At 45.9% G+C, this 27,940-nt stretch overlaps 1 protein-coding gene across 1 annotated transcript in view; it reads left to right on the top strand.

The window, feature by feature from the left end:
• NETO2 (neuropilin and tolloid like 2) overlaps positions 1–27,940 on the top strand; it is an 88,826-nt gene that overhangs the window by 43,557 nt on the left and 17,329 nt on the right. The window contains exons 2-4 of the mRNA XM_073605830.1: positions 18,528–18,584; positions 22,030–22,170; positions 24,008–24,256. Of these exons, the coding sequence (XP_073461931.1) occupies positions 18,528–18,584; positions 22,030–22,170; positions 24,008–24,256 (447 nt within the window). The remainder of the gene's footprint in view (positions 1–18,527; positions 18,585–22,029; positions 22,171–24,007; positions 24,257–27,940) is intronic.

Raw genomic sequence — 27,940 nt, 5'->3', positions numbered from 1 at the left:
CCTGATCCAGTAATGAGGCATAATAATAATAGTAATAATCTATAATGACTGGTAGGCCCATGCCACCTACGGATTTGGTGGTGGTTAGAAATGAGAACGCCACTCTAGGTTTTTTTCCATTCCAAATGAAGTTTTTCAGTTTTTTCAGATCTTTTTTTGAAGAGATCCGGGATAGGCAGGGATCGGAAGTAATATGGAATTTTGGGGAGGGTTTGCATCTTAAATGCAGCAATTTTCCCAACCCACGAGAGTTGTGTTTTCTGCATAATTTGCAGGTCTTTGCTGACTTGGTCTATAAGATTGGGAAAGTTTACAGGCAGTCCACGAGTAACGAACGGGTTAGGGACTGCCTGTTTATTCTTAAGTCGGATTTGTTCGTAAGTCGGAAGCGCATGGACGTCGTTTTCCGATGTTCTGTCAAGTAGTCGCGCATGCGCAGACGTCGTTTTTCCGCTGTTTTCCGATGTGCCCGCCGTTGAAAAGTGGCCGAGCATGCGCAGAACGCCACGCCGCCTCCCGTTCGTAAGTAGGAGTCGTTTTGCAAGTCGGAGGTTCGTAACTCGGGGGACCTCATGTACTATAATTTGGAAGGTGGGTAGGTAAGTTTTATTCCTAGGTATGAAATAGCTTCTTCATCGTGTAGCCAAATTTAATACGCAGACTGTTAGATATTTCTATAGGGAGATTCTATAGGGAAATGTGGCATGCCCGATGAAGGGGTCCTGCCTGGCTGTAACGATGTGATCGCTGATTAACCACTTCCGGACCGCCGCACGCCGATATACGTCCTAAGTTTGAAGGAGGATATCGGAGTTATGGCAGCAGCCAGCTGCCATAACCCCGGTATCCTCTTGTTAGGCCGGCGGTCCTCTTCAAGATAAAAGTGGTCTCTGCGGCGAATTCACCGCAAGATCACTTTTATCGGCGGCGGGAGAGGGGCCCCCCCTTCCCGACACGCTCCGGTGCCCTCCGCCGCTTACCGGAGCCGGAGGCAATGGGATCTTCTCCTATGCTGGGTATGGAGACGAGTGAGGGGAAGATGGCCCCCCCACTCGTCTCCATAACATTGCAGGGAGGAAGCGACGTCAAAACGTCACTTCTGCCCATAGCTCTTAAAGGGACATTTTTTTTTTATTCTTTTTTTAAATGACAATTTTTTTTTTTATTGCATTTTAGTGTAAATATGAGATGTGAGGTCTTTTTGACCCCAGATCTCATATTTAAGAGGTCCTGTCATGCTTTTTTCTTTTACAAGGGATTTTTACATTCCTTGTAATCGGAATAAAAGTGACACAATTTTTTTTTAAAAAAGTGTAAAAATAAAAAATAAAAGTTAAAATAAATAAGAAAAAAAAAAAAATAACGCGCCCCGTCCCGACGAGCTCGCATGCAGAAGCGAACGCATACGTGAGTAGCGCCCGCATATGAAAACGGTGTATAAACCACACATGTGAGGTATTGCCGCGATCCTTAGAGCGAGAGCAATAATTCCCTAGCCCTAGACCTCCTCTGTAACTCAAAACATGCAACCTGTAGAATTTTTTTAAACGTCGCCTATGGAGATTTTTAGGGGTAAAATTTTGTCGCCATGCCACGAGCGGGCACAATTTTGAAGCGTGACATGTTGGGTATCAATTTACTCGGTGTAACATTATCTTTCACAATATAAAAAAAAATTGGGCTAACTTTACCGTTGTCTTATTTTTTAATTAAAAAAAGTGTATTTTTTCCCAAAAAAAGTGCGCTTGTAAGACCGATGCGCAAATACGGTGTGAAAGAAAGTATTGCAACGACCGCCATTTTATTCTCCAGGATGTTGAAAAAAAATGTCTAATGTTTGGGGGTTCTAAGTAATTTTCTAGCAAAAAAACCTGTTTTGAACTTGTGAACAATGAATCTCAAAAAGAGGCTCGGTCCTTAAGTGGTTAAAGCTCTGGACGCACTCTGGAGATCTTTGATGTGCTGGTGACATTTGTTTTTTTTTAAATTATACATACAAAATGAAGGGGCGCAAAACGCACTGCAAAAAAACGCATGCATTGTGAGCACCTCCAGCGGCCGTGGTTTGCTATCGTTGGCGGGCGAGGACACTGCAGATATGGATTTGACTAGATATTTACTTTCTGAGTTGTTATAACATTTACATGGCCCCCTCAATGCGGCAAAGTCGGTCTGTACCTTTAGCAGAGAAACAGCCCCAAAGCATAATGTTTCCAACTCCGTGATTGTCTGTAGGGATGGTGTTCTTAGGGTCATAGTCAGCATTTTTCTTCCTCCAAACATGGCGAGTTGAGCCAATGCCAAAGAGCTCACTTTTGGTCTCATCTGACCACTGTATTCTCTCCCAATCCTTCTCTGCAGTGGCGGTGCGTCCATAAGGGCGCACGGGCGCCGCCCCCTCTCTCCTGCTTGGCTTGGCGCTGGCAGTTCACTCAGCTGTGTTAGGAAAACGAATGAATATTCACTTTCCTAACACTGAGCCGCCTCTCCGCCAATCAGGTGCTCGGGTCTGTTACCCGTCACCTGATTGGCTGAAACGCGCTGTGATTGGCCTATCAGGCGTCCAATCATAGCAGAGGATGGGAAGAGAGGACAGGAAAAGACATTGAGGAGACCGCTCGTCGCCGTCACCCGCTGCCCCACCGAGAGACAGGGTAAGTGCCGGGTCAGACGGCGGGGGGGCACAGTGGGAGCATTTGATATGGCACAGTGGCGGCAATTGATGGGCACAGTGGCACAGTGGCTGCGTTTGATGGCACAGTGGCTGCGTTTGATGGCATAGTGGCGGCAATTGATGGGCACAGTGGCTGCGTTTGATGTCACAGTGGCGGCAATTGATGGGCACAGTGGCTGCGTTTGATGTCACAGTGGCGGCAATTGATGGGCACAGTGGCTGAGTTTGATGGCACAGTGGCGGTGTTTGATGTCACAGTGGCGGCAATTGATGGGCACAGTGGCTGCATTTGATGGCACAGTGGCTGCATTTGATGGGCACAGTGGCTGCGTTTGATGGCGCAGTGGCGGCGTTTGATGGGCACAGTGGCGGCGTTTGATGGCACAGTGGCGGCGTTTGATGGGCACAGTGGCGGCGTTTGATGGGCACAGTGGCGGCGTTTGATGGCGCAGTGGCGGCGTTTGATGGGCACAGTGGCGGCGTTTGATGGGCACAGTGGCTGCGTTTGATGGCGCAGTGGCGGCGTTTGATGGGCACAGTGGCGGCGTTTGATGGGCACAGTGGCGGCGTTTGATGGCACAGTGGCTGCATTTGATGGGCACAGTGGCTGCGTTTGATGGCACAGTGGCTGCATTTGATGGCACAGTGGCTGCGTTTGATGGGCACAGTGGCTGCATTTGATGGCACAGTGGCGGCGTTTGATGGGCACAGTGGCTGCGTTTGATGGTGCAGTTAGGCTGCAATTTATGGGGTTTTTTTCAGAATTTTTCAGTTTGTTTGCGCCCCCCCCCAAAAAAAATTTTGAGCACCAGCTGCCACTGCTTCTCTGAATCATTTAGATGTTCATTGGTAAACTTCAGACAGCTCTGTACATGTCACTTCTTGAGAAGAGGGACTCGGTGTGTTTGGAAAGAAAAATGCTGACTATGCGTTTTAAAGCGTTCCAGTACAGTCCAGTGCAGGAAAAATTGCAGCACGTTCTATTTTTTTTTTTTCTGGAACTGGAATGCACTGGAACTGCAAGCAGTGGTGTGAACTATGCCATTGAAATCCATATAACCTACTTTCCATGCGTTTTTGATGCAGAAAAAAAAAAAAAAAACAGACTGGATTGCATATGGTGTGAACTGGCCCTGAAAAAAAAAGAAAAAAAAAACAGGAAAAAAAAAAAAAAGAAAGAAAAAAAAAATCACCTGGAATGCATCCGGAAACGCATCAAAAACGCACCGGACTGCATGTGGTGTGAATTGGCCCTGAAAAAAAATAATAAAACAGGGAAAAAATAAAAAAAGAAAGAAAAAAAGCACCTGGAATGCATCTGGAAACGCATCAAAAACGCACCGGACTGCATGTGGTGTGAACTGGCCCTGAAAAAAAAAAAGAAAAAAAAGCACCTGGAACGCATCCGGAAACGCATCAAAAATGCACTGGAATGTGCCAAAAAATGTGTTAAAAAAGCGCATGCAGAAACACATCCGGAACGGATCTAGAGTGCGTTTTTGTGCCCTCCGTGACCCTAAAGACGCTGGTCTGTTGCATCTGCCAGTGTGACAGGTGCAGCAGCCGGGAGCTCAGTAATGTCAGTCCTGGTTCTTCCCCCTCCCCCCCACCACTTCTCTATGAGAAAAGCTGAAAAAGCTAAAAGCCGTAAATGCTATAAAAGAGCTAAAAAAGCCCAAATCTGCTATTTTTCTCCATACTGTCAGTAATTTAATATCTGGAGTTACTCAGAGCGAGATTGCGGTGAAGATGACTGGCGCGGCGCACAGCATCAGTCTCTTTCCTCGGGATCAGACAATGTTCTCGGAGTCTGGAGGACTCAGTGGGATGTTGGGTACGGAGGGGTTGTGGAGTGTTTTGTATGATCGCAGATAGCGGAGTTGGCGGAGGCTTGGCACGCCGCGTGTCGGATGAGAAACGAGACACAGAAAATTCCAGAGCACTCCCAACAGGACGCCGCTAACAATGAGAATTATGATTGGGAGTCGGGAACTAAGAGCCGCGGGACGCCGGCGCCGGGGAAGAACGAGCTTCTTCTTCTCTTATCGCCTTCAAAAACCACCTTTGCCGCTCCCCGGCAGCCCGCGGACCGATCGATTTCATCCAAAAGAGAAACAAACTATTCTTTTGAATGCAGCTTCCACAGCAACGCCCCAAAAGTCAAGAAAAATCACCAATTCCTCCCGTGTGTCCGATATCTCTGGAGATTGCTGACTTTTGGTGTTAAAACTGAACTCCGGGGAGATATACAGATTATTGCAGGTCGGAGATCAATAATACATCATTAACCACTTGCCTACCGGGCACTTTTACCCCCTTCCTGCCCAGGCCAATTTTTAGCTTTCAGCGCTGTCACACTTTGAATTACAATTGCGCGGTCATACAACATTGTACACATATGACATTTTTATCATTTTTTTCACACAAATAGAGCTTTCTTTTGATGGTATTTAATCACCACTGGGTTTTTATTTTTTTTGCTAAATAAATGAATAAAGACTGAAAATTTTGAAAAAAAAAACCAAAACTTTTTCATAGTATGTTAAAATATTTTTGCAAACAGGTAATTTTTCCCCTTCACTAATGTGCACTGAAGATACTGCACTGATGGGCACTGATGAGCAATTATGACCTGCACTGATGGGCACTGATAGGCTGCACTGATGAGGTGGCACTGATGGGGACTGATGAGCACTGATAGGTGGCACTGGTGACGCTGCACTGATGTGCTCTGATGAGGTGGCACTGATGGCCACTGATAGGCTGCACTGGTGGACACTGATAGGCCGCACTGATAGGTGACACTGATAGGCGCCACTAATGAGCATTGGTAGGCAGCACTGATAGGTGACACTGATGAGCACTGATGGGTACTTATTGACAGCACTGGAGGGCACTGATTTGCAGCACTGGTGGGTACTGATTGGCAGCACTGGAGGGCACTGATTGGCAGCACTGGAGGGCACCGATTGGCAGCACTAATGGGCACTTATTGGCAGCACTGGAGGGCACTGATTGGCAGTACTGGAAGGCACTGATTGGCAGCACTGGAAGGCACTGATTGGCAGCACTGAAAGGCACTGAATGGCAGCACTAGAGGGCACTGATTGGCAGCACTGGAGGACACCGATTGGCAGCACTAATGGGCACTTATTGGCAGCACTAATGGGCACTGATTGGCAGCACTGAAAGGCACTGAATGGCAGCACTAGAGGGCACTGATTGGCAGCACTGGAGGGCACTGATTGGCAGCACTAATGGGCACTTATTGGCAGCACTGGAGGGCACTGATTGGCAGCACTGAAAGGCACTGAATGGCAGCACTAGAGGGCACTGATTGGCAGCACTGGAGGGCACTGTCAGCATGAGGAAAGGAGTGCCAATAACCGACTTCTGTTTACGTTGCTGATCACCTGTGATTGGACACAGCTGATCACATGGTAAAGAGACGCTGATTGGCTCTTTACCTCAATCTGTGATCAGCAGCGTGCGGAGAAAGTGATCACGAGGGGCCGTCATATAACAACCTCCCAGAACTAGCCGGCCGCGCTATAGTCATTCCACTATAATGTGATCTGCAAGTGGTTAAAGTAGAACTATAAGCAAAACTTTTTTTTCATTTTGGATAGAGTAAGGAGCCCTGTCAGATTTTTTTTCCACAACATCTGTGTGTCATCGGGGAGATTTCCCTTCACTTCCTGTCCCATAGCTAAACAGGAAGTGAGAGGAAATCCCCGCAAATTAAGAGAATTCATTGGGGACCCCCCCAAGTCACCAGAACAAGTGGAACCCATTGGAAGATTTCCCCTCTGTTACTTTTTTGGGGGCAATCTTTTATTTTCACTTTCATTGATAAAGGTAAACAGGACAAATAGAGAGGGGGGATCTCATTAACGTGGACACATACAGCAATAAAAACTGACAGGGGTTCTAATCCCTCCCCCCTCTATCCAAAACTAAGAAAAAAGTTACCTTGAGTTATACTTTAATCACTTCCCACCCGGGCCAATTTTAAAATCTTTTCACATATATGTTAAAATCAGCAATTTTTTATTTATTTTTTGCTTGGAAAACCCCTTAGAACCCCCAAACATTATATGGAGAATAAAATGGCAGCTGTTGCAGTTTTCTATTTTCTCTATTTTGATAAGAGCTAAAAGATGATGTTGAGCCGAGTAAATAGATACCAAATATGTAAAGATGTAATGTTTTGTATGCCGTGTGATGCATGTGTGGTGCAATCACTGTCTACATATACAGTATGTGTGGGATCTACGTGCATGTTTGCACGTGTGCATGAACACAGGGAATAGGGGTGCTTTAATTTTTAATTTTACATTCATTTTATTTAAATTTATTTTTTACACTTTTTTTTTTAATTCAACTTTATTGTTATTACATTTAGGAGCTTTGCTAGTTCTACAAAAGATCTAGGGCTAGAGCCCATAGCAACGAAGTAAAGAAAGTCATACGCTTGGGTGGGCATACACATGTATATACATCAGGGTCCCCAGAGAGCCTCCCCCTTACATCAGGGTCCCCAGAGAGCCCGTTCCTTACAACAGGGTACTCAGAGAGCCCTTCCTTACATCAGTGTCCCCAGAGAGCCCCCACTTACATCAGGGTCCCCAGAGAGCCCCCCCTTACATCAGGGTCCCCAGAGAGCCCGTTCCTTACAACAGGGTACTCAGAGAGCCCTTCCTTACATCAGTGTCCCCAGAGAGCCCCCACTTACATCAGGGTCCCCAGAGAGCCCCCCCTTACATCAGGGTCCCCAGAGAGCCCCCCCTTACATCAGGGTCCCCTGAGAGCCCCCCCCCTACATCAGGGTCCCCAGAGAGCCCTTCCTTACCTCAGTGTCCCCAGAGAGCCCCCACTTACATCAGGGTCCCCAGAGAGCCCCCCCTTACATCAGGGTCCCCAGAGAGCCCCCCCTTACATCAGGGTCCCCAGAGAGCCCCCCCTTACATCAGGGTCCCCAGAGAGCCCGTTCCTTACAACAGGGTACTCAGAGAGCCCTTCCTTACATCAGTGTCCCCAGAGAGCCCCCACTTACATCAGGATCCCCAGAGAGCCCCCCTTACATCAGGGTCCCCTGAGAGCCCCCCCCCTACATCAGGGTCCCCAGAGAGCCCTTCCTTACCTCAGTGTCCCCAGAGAGCCCCCACTTACATCAGGGTCCCCAGAGAGCCTCCCCCTTACATCAGGGTCCCCAGAGAGCCCCCCCTTACATCAGGGTCCCCAGAGAGCCCCCCCTTACATCAGGGTCCCCAGAGAGCCCCCCTTACATCAGGGTCCCCAGAGAGCCTCCCCCTTACATCAGGGTCCCCAGAGAGCCCCCCCTTACATCAGGGTCCCCAGAGAGCCCCCCCTTACATCAGGGTCCCCAGAGAGCCCCCCCTTACATCAGGGTCCCCAGAGAGCCCCCCCTTACATCAGGGTCCCCTGAGAGCCCCCCCCCTACATCAGGGTCCCCAGAGAGCCCTTCCTTACCTCAGTGTCCCCAGAGAGCCCCCACTTACATCAGGGTCCCCAGAGAGCCCCCCCTTACATCAGGGTCCCCAGAGAGCCCCCCCTTACATCAGGGTCCCCAGAGAGCCCCCCCTTACATCAGGGTCCCCAGAGAGCCCGTTCCTTACAACAGGGTACTCAGAGAGCCCTTCCTTACATCAGTGTCCCCAGAGAGCCCCCACTTACATCAGGATCCCCAGAGAGCCCCCCTTACATCAGGGTCCCCTGAGAGCCCCCCCCCTACATCAGGGTCCCCAGAGAGCCCTTCCTTACCTCAGTGTCCCCAGAGAGCCCCCACTTACATCAGGGTCCCCAGAGAGCCTCCCCCTTACATCAGGGTCCCCAGAGAGCCCCCCCTTACATCAGGGTCCCCAGAGAGCCCCCCCTTACATCAGGGTCCCCAGAGAGCCCCCCTTACATCAGGGTCCCCAGAGAGCCTCCCCCTTACATCAGGGTCCCCAGAGAGCCCTTCCTTCCCTCAAAGTCCCCAGAGAGCCGCTCCTTACATCAGGGTCCTTAGCGAGCCCCTACTCACATCAGTGTCCCCAGAGAGCCTCCCCTTACATCAGGGTCCCCACAGAGCCCCTTCCTTACATCAGGGTCCCCAGAGAGCCTCCCCTTACATCAGGGTCCCCAGAGAGCCCCCCTTACATCAGGGTCCCCAGAGAGCCCCCCTTACATCAGGGTCCCCAGAGAGCCCCCCTTACATCAGGGTCCCCAGAGAGCCCCCCTTACATCAGGGTTCCCAGAGAGCCCCCCCACTTACATCAGGGTCCTTAGCGAGCCCCCCCCACTTACATCAGGGTCCTCAGAGAGCCCTTCCTTACCTCAGAGTCCCCAGTGAGCCGCTCCTTACATCAGGGTCACACAGAGAGGGGGCGGACAGTGATTATGTAATCTCTCTGCTGCCCGCGGCTGCACAGTAAGAGGGGAACAGTGATGATGCAGGGCGGGTGGTGAGAGATGATGTCACCTCTCTGCTCTCTCGCCCGCCCGGCTCTCCTGTGCTGCCTGCCCGCTCTTTGGTGCTGCCTACCGCACTCACAGTCCAGCTGCAGAGAGGACACGGCCACCTCTAAGAAACTCGGGGCTATGGGCCCCAGGTTCGGGGTTATAGCCCCAAAAGCCACCCCCTAGCAACGCCACTGATTTCAACGGATGAACAACATCCATAGCTTGAGCAGTGACAAGTACTCTTTATGGAGAGATCTGAGGTCTATTAGACCCCTCATCCCTCTTCTGGCCTACAAGGCAGCCGATTAAACCAGGATCGTCTTGACACTGAAAATGAGATCCTCGTCACTTCTGGCTTCATTTGTCACAGAGGAGAGGGAGGAATGAATGCAGTAAGGGGGGGCACAGCATAGCAAGCACTTCACCAAATACACTATATTACCAAAAGTATTGGGACGCCAGCCTTTACACACACATGAACTTTAATGGCATCCCAGTCTTAGTCTGTAGGGTTCAATATTGAGTTGGCTCCGCCCTTTGCAGCTATAACAGCTTCAACTCTTCTGGGAAGGCTGTCCACAAGGTTTAGGAGTGTGTCTATGGGAATGTTTGACCATTCTTCCAGAAGAGCATTTGTGAGGTCAGGCACTGATGTTGGACGAGAAGGCCTGACTTACAGTCTCCACTCGAATTCATCCCAAAGGTGTTCTATCGGGGTGAGGTCAGGACTCTGTGCAGGCCAGTCAAGTTCCTCCACCCCAAACTTGCTCACCCATGTCTTTATATAAAAACGTATATTAAAACTTATATTAAAAATAAAAACCACCAAAAGAAAGCTCTATTTGTGTGAAAAAAGGACGTCAATTTTGTTTGGGTACAACGTCGCATGACAGTGCAATTGTCAGTTAAAGCGACGCAGTGCCGTATCGCAAAATATGGCCTGATCAGAAAGGGGGGAAATCTTCCGGGGCTGAAGTGGTTAAAAAAGTGAAGCTTCACAACATTTACTAAGCTCTGGGAAAAAAAAGGAGTGCAACTGCACTTTCAAAGCGCACAGCCTATTTGCCTTTAGTAAATTGACACCAATGTTTTTATTGTAGTCTTGTCATGGTGTTCGAAAGCACCCACCATTTCTAGTGAGGGTGCCACAGGGACAGGAAGTGGTAAAAATTTCCCCCAATAGGGGTCACGGAGGGTAGTTAAAAACAGAAAAATAATTGTTAACTCTTCTGCCGCGTACACACGAGCGGAATTTCCGTCGGAAAAATCTTGGATGTTTTTTTCCCACGGAATTCCGCTCAAGCTTGCCTTGCATACACACGGTCACATGAAAGTTCGCTGAACTTTCGACCATCAAGAACGCGGTGACGTACAACACTACGGCGAGCCGAAAAAATGAAGTTCAATGCTTCCGAGCATGCGTCGAATTGTTTCCGAGCATGCATAGGAATTTCGCGCGTCGGAATTGCTACAGACGATCGGAAATTTCCGATCGGAACTTTTTCCAACCGAAAAAAATTGAGAACCTGCTCTCCATCTTTTGCTGGCTGGAATTCGGCCAGCAAAAGTCCGATGGAGCGTACACGCGGTCGCATTTCCCCGACCAAAAGCTCTCATCGGTCTTTTGCTGGCCGAATTTCCGATCGCGTGTACGCGGCATTCCCCGTTCTTGTCAAATCTAGAAAACATTGGCTGGAATTGGACTTGAAAGAGATATAAATAGAGTCGGACCTCCCCGCTAGCGTCGTAGCTGACATCAGCACCTATAAATCGACCCTCAGCGCGCAATAACCGGGCCGCGTGACTGCTAGAATTACTCAGTTTCGCCAACGATCTCATGAGATGCCGGGTAACAGATTAGAAATGTTACCGTGAAATTGTTTCAGTCAGCAATTCCATGATCTATACCTCCCCTGAGCGTGACGCCTCCACGCGTGATTTATACCGGACCCCTGAGGGATCACCTTCAAATCCATAAAACACCGCTGTTTGATTACAATCCGATAAACCACCGGACGCGAGCTTTACTGATCAATGCACTTAATCTAATTAATGGGAACCCGAAATTGTTGCTGTTTATCATAAACACTTTGAAGAAGTCCATTCTACAGACTTCTATCCTTCACTAAGAAATCCACCAACAACCATGCCTAGTCAATAGAGGAGGACTTTAGAGCTGAACTCCGGTCAAAAAACGGCCATTGGCCAATAAGCTCAAATCTTGGGGGGCTACAACCTGGAAGAACACTAACCTTATTCCTAGATCCTTTACGATTCGTGTCAACTGCATAACACACAAAGCTCCTCAAAGGCCCCGTCCACGTTCTCGGAGAAGAGGAGAACACTGTGAAGTGAAAATGGATAGCCAGCAACTCGTTCATCCGAATATGATCGTTTATTGATGCAGGCGAAGACATTTGATTGTACGGGGGGGGGGGGATATAATTATTTTATCCCCTGCAGATTTTGTAAGTTTGCCGACTTATAAATAAATGAAGGGTCTATCATTTTTTTTTATCGTAGGTGTATTTTAAAGAGGAAGTAAACGGTGTCAAATGTTCTTTTTTAATTTAACCATTTAAGGAACGAGCCTCTTTCGGAGATTTGTTGTTTAGGTTTTTTTTGCTGGAAAATTATTTAGAACCCCCAAACATTATACTTACACCCTAGAGAATAAAATGGCGGTCGTTGCAATACTTTCTGTCACACCGTATTTGCGCAGCGGTCTTACGAGCGCACTTTTTTTGGAAGAAATACACTTTTTTCAATTAAAAAAATAAGACAGCAGTAAAGTTAGCCCAATTTTTTTATATTGTGAAAGATAAAGAGTAAATTGATACCCAACATGTCACGCTTGAAAATTGCGCCCGCTCGTGGAATGGCGACAAACGTTTACCCTTAAAACGACGATTAGGCGACGGTTAAAAAAATCTACAGGTTGCATGTTTTGAGTTACAGAGGAGGTCTAGGGCTAGGGAATTATTGCTCTCGCTCTGCCGATCGCGGCCATACCTCACATGTGTGGTTTGTACACCGTTTTCATATGCAGGCGCTACTCATGTATGCGTTCGCTTCCGCACGCGAGCTCGGCGGGACGGGGCGCGTTTAAAAAAAAATTTTTTTTTCTTATTTATTTTACCTTTTATTTTTACACAGTTTTTTTTTTTTTTTTTAAATTGTGTCACTTTTATTCCTATTACAAGGAATGTAAACCCTTGTAATAGAAAAAAAGCATGACAGGTCCTCTTAAATATGAGATCTGGGGTCAAAAAGACTTCAGATCTCATATTTACACTAAAATGCAATAAAAAAATAAAAAAAATTTTTGTCATTTAAAAAAATGAAAAAAAAAGGCCCTTTAAGAGCTATGGGCGGAAGTGACGTTTTGACGTCGCTTCAGCCCTGCAATGATATGGAGACGGGTGGGGGCCATCTTCCCCTCACTCGTCTCCATGTCAGGCCACAAGAAGGATCCGATCGCCTCCGCCGCTGCCGACGGCTCCGGTAAGCGACGGAGGGCACCGGAGCGCGGCAGGGGGAGAGCCCTCTCCTGCCGCCGATAAAAGTGATCTGGCAGCGAATCCGCCGCAGAGACCACTTTTATCTGAAACCGGACCGCTCTCTGAGGAAGCCGATACCGGGGTTATTTCAGTTAGCTGCTGCCATAACAACGATACTCCACTTCAAAGTCCCGACGTATAACGACGGTGGGCAGTCCGGAAGTGGTTATTAAAACCCTGCAAAGTAAAGGTATAATGTGCTAGTATGTATCGCATAACACTTTTTTTTTGGCATTACTTCAGCTACTCCCTGGAAGAGGACCATTTCATCAGAAGCTCTTTTTTGACATAAGAAAAGGAGATATGATATGAGAAGTTTAGAATGATGGGAGCGCTGCTCAGCATCTGGACGCCAAGGAATTACCTCGGGGTCCCCATCAGAGTCCCATATATATATATATATATATATATATATATATATATATATAGTTCTCATCAGAGTCCCTATTACATCAGGATTCCCATCAGAGTGCCCCCTTAAATCAGGGTCCCTAACAGACTTCCTGCTTTTATTAGGGTCCCAATTAGAGTCCCCCTTACAGCGTGACAATAGCAGCAGAGTGAGAGGTGGAGCAGGTCAAGTCCTCATAAGAGTGCAACTCTTATATCAGGGTCCTCAATAGAGTTCCCCATATATATCAGGTCCTCATCAGAGTTCCCGTTACCTCTGGGTCCCCAGCAGAGTCCTCCATACACATCAGGTCCTCATCAGAGTCACCATTACCTCAGGGTCCCCATCAGAGTGCCCCCATTGGAGCCCCCCATTTACATTAGGTCCTCATCAGAGTGCCCCGTTACACTAGGGTCCCCCTTTACAGTCTCCCTTACAGCATGACAATAGCAGCAAGGTGGGAACTGGGGAGTGGAGCAGGTCTGGATGGAGCAAATTTCTAGCGGTCCTAGCAACCAAGAGCGGGGATGATGACAACACAGCAAGGGGGAACCTGTGCTAGAGACTGTTGGGGGGAATGGGTGGAGTTTTTTGTTTTTTTTGGTTGAACTAGATGGACTTGTGTTTTTTTTTCAACCTAACTACGTAACTATGAGTGGAGACCATAGGTAGCCTCTGTTGACCTGAATTCTCAATCTGTGCACACCACTGGCCCTAGCCGTGGGCCATCTAAAATGTTGTAGCGGGCTGGATGTGACCCTAGGCTGTAGCTTGGAGGCCCCTGTCCTAACGAATAACAGTGTCACTCTCCTGGCTGTGCAGTGAAGCAGGGGAGTAGGGATTACAAGCAGAATTGGGAATATTTTGTTGGGTAAATATGTATTATTAAGTTCATTGTGTGTTTAGCTGTTAGACAGTTGCCCTTGTTTCAGGTGTTCCTGGGTGGATCTCAATTCAATGTCTTCTGTAAAAATGTGTATTTCCCATCACTTTCAGTTCTAGGGTTATATGGGAAGGGTGAACCCCCATGGCCTCTCTACTTATACAGGTGGACATTGACACAGGACACCTTGTATATTTTTTATTTTTTAACATGTGTTAACTGACCCTTATTGATGATACTGCAAGCAAAGATTGGAAGTTGTACAGCACAGGCTTCAGGAAGCAGACATACCCATCTCACAAGTAAGGGTCTGTATGCAATCTGGTTGTTGTGTATTATGCCCTGTACGCACAACCGGTTTTGCCGTCTGAATAAATTCCGAAGGTTTCTCCGACGGAACTCCGACGGAATTCCATTCAAGCGGTCTTGCCTACATACGGTCAAACCATAGTCCGATCAAAGTCTGACCGTCCAGAACGCGGTGACCTACAACACGTACGACGGGACTAGAAAAAGGAAGTTCAATAGCCAGTAGCCAATGGCTTCCGTCTCGTACTTGCTTCAGAGCATGCCTCGTTTTTGGTCGTCGGAACAGCATACAGATGAGCGGTTTTCCCGATAGGAATTGGTTGCGTCGGAAATATTTAGAACATGTTCCATTTCTAGGTCCGTCAGAATTTTCGTAAAAAAAAAAAAGTCTGATGAGGCATACACACGATCAGATTAGACGATGAAAAGCTTCCGTCTGACTTTTTCTGTCGGACATTGCGCTCATGTGTACGAGTCTTTAAAGAGCTTGAAAGTGAATGAACTTTCTGATTAGCTTGATTGTAGAGTTTCCAAGCTGTTTTTTTGTTTCTTGAACTAAATCTAGCTGTTTGGCTCCTCTCATCATACCCAGCACATCTTTCCCCAGATTGCTTTAGGTGAAGTTAGCCACCAATGTCCAGAGTTGGCCAGAACAGACTAACAAATGAGAGCCTTATCAGTATATTTGAGGCATGGTGCCCATACCCTTTGGTCTTAGGGGAGCCTTATCAGTATATTTGAGGCATGGTGCCCATACCCTTTGGTCTTAGGGGAGCCTTATCAGTATATTTGAGGCATGGTGCCCATACCCTTTGGTCTTAGGCAATGGCCCACAAATGCCATTATGCTATATAAAGCTGTGAGATGATCCTGAAATTATATAAAAAGGGCAATGTTTTCTGTAAAAAGTCAGGCAAGTCATGCGGGGGTACATGGTGCCAGTGAGGGTAGCAACCTATGTCCCGGGGGCCTCTCCGCAGTGCTTCAGAGGATGTGGCATGGATGGCATCATGTTCCACATATGGTGGACATGCCCGGAAGTGCCGAGGTTCTGGATACACACATAAAACTTCATATACTCATTGACCCAAATGAACCTCATTAAATCACCTCTACAGGCACTGTTGGGATGCCCAGTGGAGGGGACATCAAAACATATGAGGAGACTCATTATCACAAACCATGAATTAGACTGAGACAGAAGTACAGTTAAATCACACTTGTTTAATAATAATAATAAAATGGTAAACAGAGTAAACATAGTCAAAACATAGCCAGAGTTCAGGAACCGGAACGGATAGTCAGACAAAACAAAACGTCAGGGAGCCAGAGATGAGCGTAGTAGAACAGCAAGCAGGATCTGGAGCCAGAAGGAATGTCAGCCAAGCAAGTCTTTAACAGGAACAAAGGAGAGCGTCTCTAGAGATGTGACGGCTTAAGTAGGCAGGACTGACGAGCAGGATATCATCAACAGGTGAGTCACTGTGGAGAGAGCTGGCAATTAGCGGATAGCTCAGCGGCCAGCTTTGAGAAGGAAGGGCTGAGCCCAGCCCTGACACTTTTAGCCTTCATATTTGTAGCAGCAAAAATATCCATAGCCGAATCTTGGAAGTTCCCTACAATCCCTTTCCACCTGCTGAAATCTAAACTATCATGGATAATGGTAAATGAACGCCTCTCTGCATTTTTGAACGATAAAATAGCTTTGTTTGATAAAATATGGGACACCTGGATTAACTACCTTTCAGCTCCATTATGAGATGGGATTGGCTCTGCAGCGCTCTTCTCCGGGACTAGAGTGCACCCCCTTTCACTACCCTCTATTTCTTTTTTCTGTCATCTCTTTTCCCTTTCTATCTTTCTTCAATCTGAATTTGCCTTTCGATGGGCCCTCGGACCAATTACAGTCCCTGGGACTACACAGGAGTTAAGTTAGTAGATTACATCAAGTAGATGTAGCAGAGGGGGAAAGGGAGTTACCCCTCATTGTTTTCCATGTTACGCATTGAAATATATCTGTGCAGTACCAAGAGCGCGAAGAGGTATTCCAGAATTAAAACCGGGTGGCACAGTGGTGTAGTGGGTAGTGCTCTTGCCTAGCAGTAAAAAGGGTTGCTTGTTCAAACCCCAACCACAGCACTACTGTCCAAAATTGGCCCTAGTATATGAATGTGATTTGGGGACCTTGGATTGTGGGCTCCTTGAGGGTAGGGACTGATGTGAGTGGGCAATGTATGTGTGGAGCACTGCGTAAATTGAGGGTGCTATATGGGTACCATAAATAATAATATAATAGATGAGCATCTTAATGAGACACAATGTATAGGGAGAATTGTAGACATGCACCCACACTCACTCAGGTTGAACTGGATGGACTGGTGTCTTTATTCATCCTTACTAACTATGTAACTATGTAACTATATTATATATGCATTTCCCTCCCAAGCTTTGCATATCTCTAGTGAGATGAGTGGAGAAGGCAAAGAACATTATGAAACCTCATCGCTGATGCTATTTCTACATTTCATAAGTTATACAGTGTTTCTTTATGGTTTAATTTTTTTTTTCTTTTTTCTGGCTATGTTTGATTTTCTCACATAAATCTAATATGTGGATGATGATACATCAAATTTAATATCAAAATATGCTCTTCTGTGCTGTAACTGAATCATCTCCGGTTTGATAATGAGCAATTACTGTTACAACGGCAAATGCTGATTTTGTACTTGTTAAAAATTTTCTGAATAAAAATATTGAAAAGAAAAAGTCAAGCAAGTCAAGCTTGGTCCCATCCTCTTCCACTTCCTGAGCTTCCCGATTGGGCTTTTAATAAGATGGTCAAGGTTGCTGACCAATAGGAAGGCGCAAGGATATAGAGCCAATCTTGATTTTCAGAGTATCAACCAAATCAAGTTTGATCCCACCCTCTTCCATTTCCTGAGACTCCAGCTTGGACTTTTGATTGTGATGGACAACCTTGCTGACCAAAAGAGAGAGCCCAGGAGCTATACTTGACTTTAACATTACCAAGCAAGCAAGCTTGATCCCACCCTCTCCCTCTTCCTGAGCCTCCTGGTTGGGCTTTTAATATGATGGGCAACCTTAAAGACCAATATGGAAGCACAAGGGAGCCAAGTTTGATTTTCACAGTATAAACAGAAGGGTATGGAACTAAGCTTGACTTTAACATTATCAAGCAAGTCAAGCTTGATTCCATCCTGTCCCACTTCCAGAGCCTCCTGGTTGGGCTTTTAATATGATGGGCAACCTTAATGACCAATATGGAAGCACACAAGGGAGCCAAGGTTGACTTTCTCACTACGAAGCAAGTCAAGCTTGATTCCACCCCCCTTACTCGCTGAGCCTTCTAGTTGGGCTTTTAATGTGATAGGCAACCTTGGTGACCAATAGGAAGGCACACAGGTACAGAGCCAAGCTTGACTTTCACAGTACCAAGCAAGTGAACCTTTATTCCACCCTCTTCCACTGCCTGAGCCTTCTAGTTGGGCTTTTTATGTGATGGGCAACCTTGCTGACCAATAGGAAGGCACAAGGCTATTGAGTCAAGCTCGACTTCCACAGTAATTGTCTCTATTTAGAAATAACTCCAGCTACCCATAACTTTGTTCTACCAAACGTTTTGATGCATGGTTATGCACTCAGCCTCCACTCTTCTATTGCAGGGTTTCTCAACAAGTTTTCAATGGCTTTCTCCAGAGGTTGCTAGGGGTTCCTTGAGCAATGAGCAATTTCTGTCTTTCAGATAAGTTTCCGCTTACATAAATGATCAAGTTTAGCTGTAAGGGGGTAATTCTTCCCAATGACCACAAGTGTAAGGAGCATTCTTTTCACTGACCATAACACTAATGTATCATGAGTTGTAGATATAGTAATATTGTGCAGGGGTTCCCTGAGACCAGAAAGTTTTTCAAGGGTCCTTCTGTGTTGAAAAGGTTGAGAAAGGCTGTTCTATTGTCTTATCGCCTGACCAGTTTGAATTGTCCATGTATACAACAGGCTAAATGACTGCTGAGCAATTTCATCACATGAGCGATTTTGTAGCAGTGATTTGTAGCGGCTAAATAGCATCCTTGTTATGGGAAAAATAAAAGACAGTCAATAAAGGGCATAAAACATTATACCATTGCTGTAGATTGTGACATGGCAGGAATTGATTCCTGAAAACTTGTAAAGTTGCTGAAAGATCACTTTAATATCTGCATTTCTTCTTTTTTCTCTTCATAGTTCTCCTGATTACTATACTGGTCGTAGAAGGGATTGCTGTGGCGCAGAGGACACAAGGTATGTACATAGCCAGTTCACATCGCCTGCTGTGACTTAGGTTTGATTGTATGATTTGTCAGTTTCGAGGCAACGTTCTACGGCTCTCAATAAATATAATACCAGATCTAATTACATTTTTCATAATAGCGACCCTTTCAGTGTTGCCCTGGCAGCAATTATTCAATGATGCTTCCTGGCAGAACAAGTCTTGACAATGCAAGAAGCACACAGTGGAGAGGCCATGTTATGTCCTTTTACCATTATGGATACCAGGCAGCAGAACATATTCTGCAAGACTCACGTGCAACATACACTCACCGGCTACTTTATTAGGTATACCTTGCTAGTACCAGTTTGAACCCCCTTTTGCCTTCAGAACTGCCTTACTTCTTTATGGCATTGATTCAACAAGGTGCTGGAAACATTCCGCAGAGATTTTGGTCCATATTGACATGATCTCTATTGGTATGAGATCTGGTGAGTGTGGAGCTCTATTGGATGAGATCTGGTGAGTGTGGAGCTCAATTGGATGAGATCTGGTGAGTGTGGAGACCATTGGAGTACAGTGACCTCATTGTCCAGTGGTGAGATGATTGGAGCTTTGTGACATGGTACATTATCCTGCTGGAAGGAGCCATCAGAAGATGGGGACACTGTAGTCATACATTGATGGACATGGTCAGCAACAGTACTCAGGTAGGCCGTGGTGTTTAAACGATGCTCAGTTGGTACTAAGGGGCCCAAAGTGTGCCAAGAAAATATCCCCCCCACCATTACACCACCACCACCAGCCTGAACCATTGATACAAGGCAGGATGGATCCATGCTTTCATGTTATTTACCCCAAATTCTGACCCCACCATCTGAATGTCGCAGCTGAAAGCGAGACTCATCAGACCAGGCAACGTTTTTCCAATCTTCTGTTGTCCAATTTTGCTGCTTCAAGGTTCGATGTGTTGTGCATTCAGAGATGTATTCTGCATACCTTGGTTGTAACGAGTGGGTATTTGAGTTACTGTTGCCTTTCTGTCATCTTGAACCAGTCTGCCCATTCTCCTCTGACATAATTAAGTAATTTTCCTCCACACAACTGCCGCTCACTGGATATTTTCTCTTTTTCAGACCATTCTCTGTAGGTCAGCAGTTTTTGAAATATTCAGACCAGCCCATCTGGCACAAACAACCATGTTACGTTCAAAGTCACCTAAATCCCCTTTCTTCCCCATTCTGATGCTCAGTTTGAACTTCAGCAAGTCGTCTTCACCACGTCTAGATGCCTAAATGCATTGAGTTGCTGCCATGTGATTGGCTGATTAACAATTTGTGTTACCAAGCAATTGAACAGGTGTACCTAATAAAATGTCCGGTGAGCGTATATTTACTGGTATTTAAGACCTGAGTGAAATTGGATTAACTCTACAGCATCGCATTTAGCTAGGGGAGTGTTGCCCAAAGCCTGGGTGCTGGTGGCACACATCTGCACATAGTATACGTCAAAGCACCTTTGTGAGGGCCTAGGCTGACCTACAGGCACTGGTGGCAGAAGGCTGATTTAAAGGATCACTCCACCCAAAAAATAAAATACATTTTTTTAAAGTAGAGCTGAGTGGGCTTCCTACTTGTCTTGGATGGTCCAACAACAAGATGCCCAAACAGCTGCAGCCAGAGTATTTCCTGCCCTGCAGCTGTAAGTACACAAAGAGGTGAGGGTGCTCATGGCATCGTTGACCTAATATGGCCACATGACCATACTATGTCAATAACATTTGTAGCGCTCACCCTCGGAAAGGGCCCGCTGATTTGCCACAGGTTCCTCTCGCACTACTGCAGCAGCAGCCAGGCACACAGCAACATTCACTCTTCTGCCTCAATAGTCTAGGGGGTTGCCTTTTTCTAGATTTATTGCAGGACAACTAGGATAGGTCACAGGGAGCTGTGGGATACTCCAGAATGCTGAGCAGTAATAGGAGGACAATATTCACCCTGCAGATATTTCTTAGAAACGTCCCTTCAGTAATAACCCAGGAAATGGAGAGCACTGGGTAACCATATGTAATGTTCCAGACGAGGCAAGCCTTAGGATTAGCACACAAGAGATAGCAGCAGCAACAGTCACCAGGGTCCTACACACATGTTTGTACACCAATATCAGTCAGACATTTTCCCAGTGAACTCTCCAGACCAGATCCTCGATGAAATCTCTTGATCAGCGCCAAAGACATTTAGCAAACAGCCCCCCCCCCCCCCCCAGCTCTGCCACAGTTGAGCACTGGCAGAGTTGCAGCCTGGCTGCGCAGAAAGTCAGCCCTTCAGGCTGGGAACTTATCCACCTGGACAAGACAAGGCTGACCAGAACTCAAATTATTTATGTGCTCCACAGTCACCTACTGGGTACACTTCCCTAGGGATTGACCGAGGCCCCATATATATTCATGCTACTTATTTGACCTTCTCCACTCCTATGTTCTGGAGCTTTCCAGAAGGCAGGGTGAAGCAATCAAGCCTGATTGGCCCAAAACAACCAGTCACTGTTTCACTAATTACAGAAGAGACAACAATTTCATCTAACTAGGAGGATGCTACACATTCATAGGACTAATCAGTCCACTATAGACTTTTGTGAAGATTGATTGGACACAGGGGCGGACTGACCATTCAGGCACTCGGGCACTGCCCAAGGGCCCCATGCCACTAAGGGGCCCCATCAGGGTTGCCAGCCTCAATAAAACCAGGGACAGTATGTAAAAATCTGTGTTTTTTAAAAAAATCCCAAGATTATAGCTGCCCCACCTCTCCAGTGCCTTTTCAGTGTGTGTATGTGTGTGTGTATACTGTGTGTCTATATTGTGTGTCTGTGTGTGTATACTGTATGTGTGTGAGTGTGTATACTGTGTGTCTATATTGTGTGTTTGTGTGTGTATACTGTATGTGTGTGTGTGTGTGTATACTGTGTGGCTCCATAATCTATTGCCTGGGGGCCCCATAATCTCCTATTGCCCGGGGGCCCCATAATCTTCTCCTATTGCCCAGGGCCCCATAATCTCCTATTGCCCGGGGGCCCCATAATCTTCTATTGCCCGGGGGCCCCATGAGTTGTCAGTCCGCCCCTGATTGGACATTAGACAGTTTTCACCAGAAAAGTTGCCCCCATTGAAGTATTTATCATCACCACTTTTTCTGATGACAACTTTGGACATTATGTCCCTTGGACTATGGTCACCAGAACATATAGAGTGAGACATTTCCCCAAAATGACATAAGGTCTAACCCTTCCTCAATCTAGCCAAAAAAAAGCTTTGCCTTTATACAGGATACACTAAAAGACCTTGCAGCCTCCAGCAACCTTTTCTCCTTTACTTTCTTGGAGTACTTTATCCTTTAAGGTGGTTGGTAAAAAGAAAGAGGAGCCCATATAAAGGGACGTTATCATTCCTTTTAGGTAATATATTTTTATTTATTTCAGATGGACCGGTTATGGGAGCGAAACACATCCCTGTGACCCAGTGCGGAAGCTGGGTCAGAACTAGTAATGGAGGACACTTTGCATCCCCAAATTTTCCCAACACATATCCTCCGAACAAAGAATGTGTCTATATATTAGAAGGTGGGTGCAATGTTTCTCTCTCTCTTTTAAAATGTTATATCCCTGTGTGCAATCATGTGCATTTTTTAGAGCTGTATTGTGTAATTTTTTTAATGGACCCTCAAAGCAGGTCCACCTGCCAAAAACTGTACCTGCCTCACCAAGGGCGGTTGCATTCCTTTGGCTTATGTATGCTTGTTGGGGTGCCATTTATTACATTGTGAATGCAGCCTTATGAGGACATGATTTCGGGATTTATTGTTATCTGTGTAGTGCTCACCCCTGAATGGGCCACTGGATTTAGCCAAGTTCTTTCCTATAAAGTTCAGAGGCAACCAGACACAAAGCAACAGTTCCCTCAACCCGGCTCAATAATCAGTCTAGGGCAGTGATGGCGAACCTTGGCACTTCAGATGTTTTGAAACTACATTTCCCATGATACTCATGCACTCTGCAGTGTAGTTGAACATCATGAGAGATGAAGTTCCAAAACATCTGGGGTGCCAAGGTTCACCATCACTGGTCTAGGGGATGTCTTTTCTTTTTTTGAGGTCAATTGCCGTAAACTTGAACGGAAGGAGAACAATGAGGGCTGGGATACTCCAAAACGCTGGACTGCAAATGCAAGCTAAGGACACTCCTTTCTAGAGCAGCAGCACAGTCACTACGTTCACAACTAAAGACCACGAACAAAGGGGTTTTAGCACAATTCAAAACACGTGTATAGAAAAAGAAATGGGATTTTAAAGGTGGTAACACACTTGTTATAAAAATATCCAAAATGTTATTATAAAAACGTATTTTAAAATGACTAATTCATATAAAACCAGCACAGAGGATCCATGTGGCTATAATGCATATGCAGCAGCTTCAGATCTCAACATGTTTCGCCAAACATTGGCTTCTTCAGGAGGTTTTTTTGGAAATACTGCATGCAAAATCACTAAAATATAGAAAACAATACATAAGTCAAAGAAACATAAAGGTCCAATCTGAACATTTGAACAATGCATCAAAAATACATTATTACTATGTTAAATTAGACAAAACACATATACAGAAATGCCTATGGAATTACCTGGGAGGTTCTCTCAAAGAGGTTTTAGCACAATTTAAAGTAGAACAGAGCAGCCTAAAACCCTCACAGCTGAGAACCATGAACAATCTTGATCAAGTTCAGGGCTAACAATCTCTATCCATAGCTGGGGACCATGGGGATTGCACCTCAGTAATCAAGCTCTACTTACGGACCTGTTAAGAGAGATCCAGAATTTGAGGGTTCTGTCCATAGTATCAAGTTGTCCAGCAGCCAGTCCTGGATGCCTCCAGGCGCAAGCAGCCCCCTGAAGCATCAGCAGTCCTCAGCTAGGTAGGACCAGACACTAACTCCTCTGCCCAGGCTTCAGCCTAATTACCCTCTTCCTTGACCACCTACTGGGCACCCCCCCTAGGGATTGGTCAGCAGGTAGTAAATATTCAAGCTGAGGCTTTGAATCCTCCTGCCCCAAGCTCTGGAGGTTTCTCAACAGAATTAGGGGGAAGCAATCAATCCCACATCCTGTGGAGCCACAGCAGACCAAAACAGACAATTCCACACCCCTGACTACAGAGTGAGCCAAAAAATAAACTTCCCTAGCACCTAACTAGAGGGTGCTACATCTGTATCGTGTCTGGAAAGGGCTTCACATAATTTAATAAGCAGACCTTACATTTGGGTGCAAGGTCCCCTAGAGAAGCTCGGTGTTGTGTATGATGTGGCTTTGGTTAAAGATATTTTATGGTTCTCATTGAATTTTTTATAACTAGAATTACAAAGTGATAACACTACATTGTAACACTGTTGGGTTTCATCCTTCAGCTGCTCCTCGCCAAAGAATTGAACTGACCTTTGATGAGCCCTACCACATAGAGCCTTCCTTCGAATGTCGCTTTGATCACCTAGAAGTACGAGACGGTCCATTTGGCTTCTCTCCGCTCATCGATCGGTACTGCGGGATTCGGAGTCCAACGGCAATCAGATCGACGGGGCGCTTTATGTGGATTAAGTTCACCTCCGATGAAGAGCTGGAAGGCCTGGGGTTCCGAGCGAAATATTCCTTCATCCCAGGTATGGAGACCAGGGAACCAAGGGCTTGTGCTGCTACATGCTTCTAATACTCTCTATGATTATGAGCCAACATAAGAATTGTTCAGTATATAGAGCTTTGTAACAATGGTAGAGAGGCTGTATGTCCTCTGATCTTAGAGCAAGTCAATGACTGGGACAGGCTGAATGCACAACTTGGATCCGCAAAGTGGATCTTTCAGTAAATTTACTTAATGGCGTCTCTAGGGCTGGTGTGACCTGGTGCAATGACCCCCCCCATCCCCCCATTGGACTTTCTCCTGTCTAGCCTGCCAGAACATGCTCACGGTGTGCACCCCAAACCTGCCCCTATAAATGATAAGGTGTATGCGCCGATCTGTGCACTGTCATGGATGGGGTGACATCATCGCGGTCGATATCACTTCCTACTTGATGGTGTCACCCCCCCCGTACTACCATAGCAATGCCACTGACTTTACTGCAACAATACCATTTTTAAAAAAAGGCACATTTAGCTCTAAAATGCAGTTTTTGAGTTAGTCAATGGCTTTGTCTACACTGGGATGATGTCATCAGTCTACTGCAGGTAGGAGGAAGCATTTCCTAAGTCTCCTCTTCCGCAGTAATAACTTAGCCCCCTAGAGGAGGTCATTCTCAACCAGAGTTCCATGCAACCATTGGGTTCCTCCAGGGATGGCTAGGGGTTCTATGGGCTGTGGCTAACTGACCTCTTATCTGACGGCGCCTGCTTAGTGCCAGGTCCAACACTACTTGGCAGAGCTAGTGATATGGCTGCAAGGGTATCATTCTGGTCACATCTTCCCCCAAAAGGACTAATCTTATGAGGGTTTCTCTGAGACTTGTAAATGATTTCATGGGCTCCTCTGGGGTAAAATGGTTGAGAAAGGTTGACGCTAGGTCAAAGCTAAACTCTGAGTAAAACAAAAAATAGCCTTGCAGTGGGGCTCCTCCTCAGACTGCATGGGTTAAATGTTTGTTCATGCCTAGGGTACCAGTAGCCAGGACTTTTACTTACCTAATCCTTGGCTCCCCTGGCAGCTGGTGGTCCCTTGGCATCCTCATGTACTGGGATATTGGTCCTGCATTGTACTTGATGACATCAGTGATCAGTGTGCCTTTGACTGCTGGAGCACCTTAGAGATGAGGCAGCTGTTCTTATAGTGTGGGAGGAGCCTGCTGGAGCCAGGGATCAGGTAAGTCAAGTCCTTTATACTGGTAACCTGGGCATAAATCAGCATGTAAAGCCCCATACACACTATTGGATTTTCTGCAGATTTTTGTCTTCGGGTTTTCCAAAACCATATAAAATGAGGTCAAACCTTAAGAGTTTCAATTTGTATACAATCAGGCAGGCCCTTGCACTACAAGGTTGTCGCAAATCTGAAGATAAAAATCTGCAGAAAATCTAATAGTGTGTATGGGGTCTAAGGGTATTTTTTGTTTTCCCTGGAGTAAAGCTTTGACTTAATTAGAATTGATGGCGAAGATTACTATCCCACCAGAATTAAAAAGAGGAATTCAGAGGAATGCTGGCAGAAATAGAGAACTGATTTCATGAATTGGCTTTTGTCCCTTGCATTTTGCTGATGTGTTCCAACAGAGACAGCAATAAAACCCGACAGAGGGTCTAACCACGCCTCCCCAACTCTACTTGAAAAGGTGTTTTCATCTAATGCCGCGTACACACGACTGGACTTTACGGCATACTTTTGTCCGGCGGACTTTTCTACGGACTTTACGATGGACTTTCCGAATGAACGGACTTGCCTACACACGATCAACCAAAGTCCAACGAATTTGTACGTGATGACGTATGACCGGACTAAAACAAGGAAGTTCATAGCCAGTAGTAAATAGCTGCCCTAGCCTTGGTTTTTGTCTGTCGGACTAGCATACAGACGAGCAGACTTTTCGTCCGGACTCGAGTCCGCCGGATAGATTTGAAACATGTTTCAAATCTAAGTCCGTCAAACTTTTGATAAAACAAAGTCCGCTGGAGCCCACACACGATCGAATTGTCCAACGAAATCCGGTACGCCAGACCGAGTATGCCGTAAAGTCCGATCGTGTGTACGCGGCATAAGGTTTCAGATTTTACAATGCTCATTTCTTTGCAGTCCTCCCTTCAGAATCCTTATTCTTTGTCAATTTTAATTATCATAATCACACAAAGACAAAAAGACATGTAGAAGGGCACCCTTATATTAGGACAACCTTTCTCAACCTTTTACCCCTAAGGAACCCACAAAATAATGCGCAGGTCTTGGGGGACCCCTTCTAAAACAAATTCATCAGGCATATGCGGGAAATATGCTCCTTACATTGGTGATCAGTAGGAAGAATGTTCCTTACATTGGTGATCAGTGGGAAGAATGTTCCTTACATTGGTGATCAGTGGGAAGAATGTTCCTTACATTGGTGATCAGTGGGAAGAACATTCCTTACATTGGTGATCAGTGAGAAGAATGCTCCTTACATTGGTGATCAGTGAGAAGAATGTTCCTTACATTGGTGATCAGTGAGAAGAATGTTCCTTACATTGGTGATCAGTGAGAAGAATGCTCCTTACATTGGTGATCAGTGAGAAGATTGCTCCTTACATTGGTTATCAGTGAGAAGAATGTTCCTTACATTGGTGGTCAGTGAGAAGAATGTTCCTTACATTGGTGATCAGTGAGAAGAATGTCCCTTACATTGGTGATCAGTGAGAAGAATGATCCTTACATTGGTGATCAGTGGGAAGAATGTTCCTTACATTGGTGATCAGTGAGAAGAATGTTCCTTACATTGGTGATCAGTGAGAAGAATGATCCTTACATTGGTGATCAGTGAGAAGAATGTTCCTTACATTGGTGATCAGTGAGAAGAATGTCCCTTACATTGGTGATCAGTGAGAAGAACGTTCCTTACATTGGTGATCAGTGAGAAGAACGTTCCTTACATTGGTGATCAGTGAGAAGAATGTTCCTTACATTGGTGATCAGTGAGAAGAACGTTCCTTACATTGGTGATCAGTGAGAAGAATGTTCCTTACATTGGTGATCAGTGAGAAGAATGTTCCTTACATTGGTGATCAGTGGGAAGAATGTTCCTTACATTGGTCGTCAGTGGGAAGAATGTCCCTTACATTGGTGATCAGTGAGAAGAATGTTCCTTACATTGGTGATCAGTGAGAAGAATGTTCCTTACATTGGTGATCAGTGGGAATAATGTTCCTTACATTGGTGATCAGTGAGAAGAATGTTCCTTACATTGGTGATCAGTGGGAAGAATGCTCCTTACATTGGTGATCAGTGAGAAGAATGTTCCTTACATTGGTGATCAGTGAGAAGAATGTTCCTTACATTGGTGATCAGTGAGAAGAATGTCCCTTACATTGGTGATCAGTGAGAAGAATGTTCCTTACATTGGTGATCAGTGAGAAGAATGTTCCTTACATTGGTGGTCAGTGAGAAGAATGTTCCTTACATTGGTGATCAGTGAGAAGAATGTTCCTTACATTGGTGATCAGTGAGAAGAATGTTCCTTACATTGGTGATCAGTGGGAAGAATGTTCCTTACATTGGTGATCAGTGGGAAGAATGTTCCTTACATTGGTGATCAGTGAGAAGAATGTTCCTTACATTGGTGATCAGAGGGGAAAATGTTCCTTACATTGGTGGTCAGTGGAAACAATACTCAGTA

The sequence above is a fragment of the Aquarana catesbeiana genome, linkage group LG11, assembly GCF_042186555.1.
Source record: "Aquarana catesbeiana isolate 2022-GZ linkage group LG11, ASM4218655v1, whole genome shotgun sequence".
Taxonomy (NCBI): Eukaryota; Metazoa; Chordata; class Amphibia; order Anura; family Ranidae; genus Aquarana; species Aquarana catesbeiana.
Note: the sequence above shows the minus strand (reverse complement) of the source record. Positions and strands in the feature narration are given on the sequence as shown.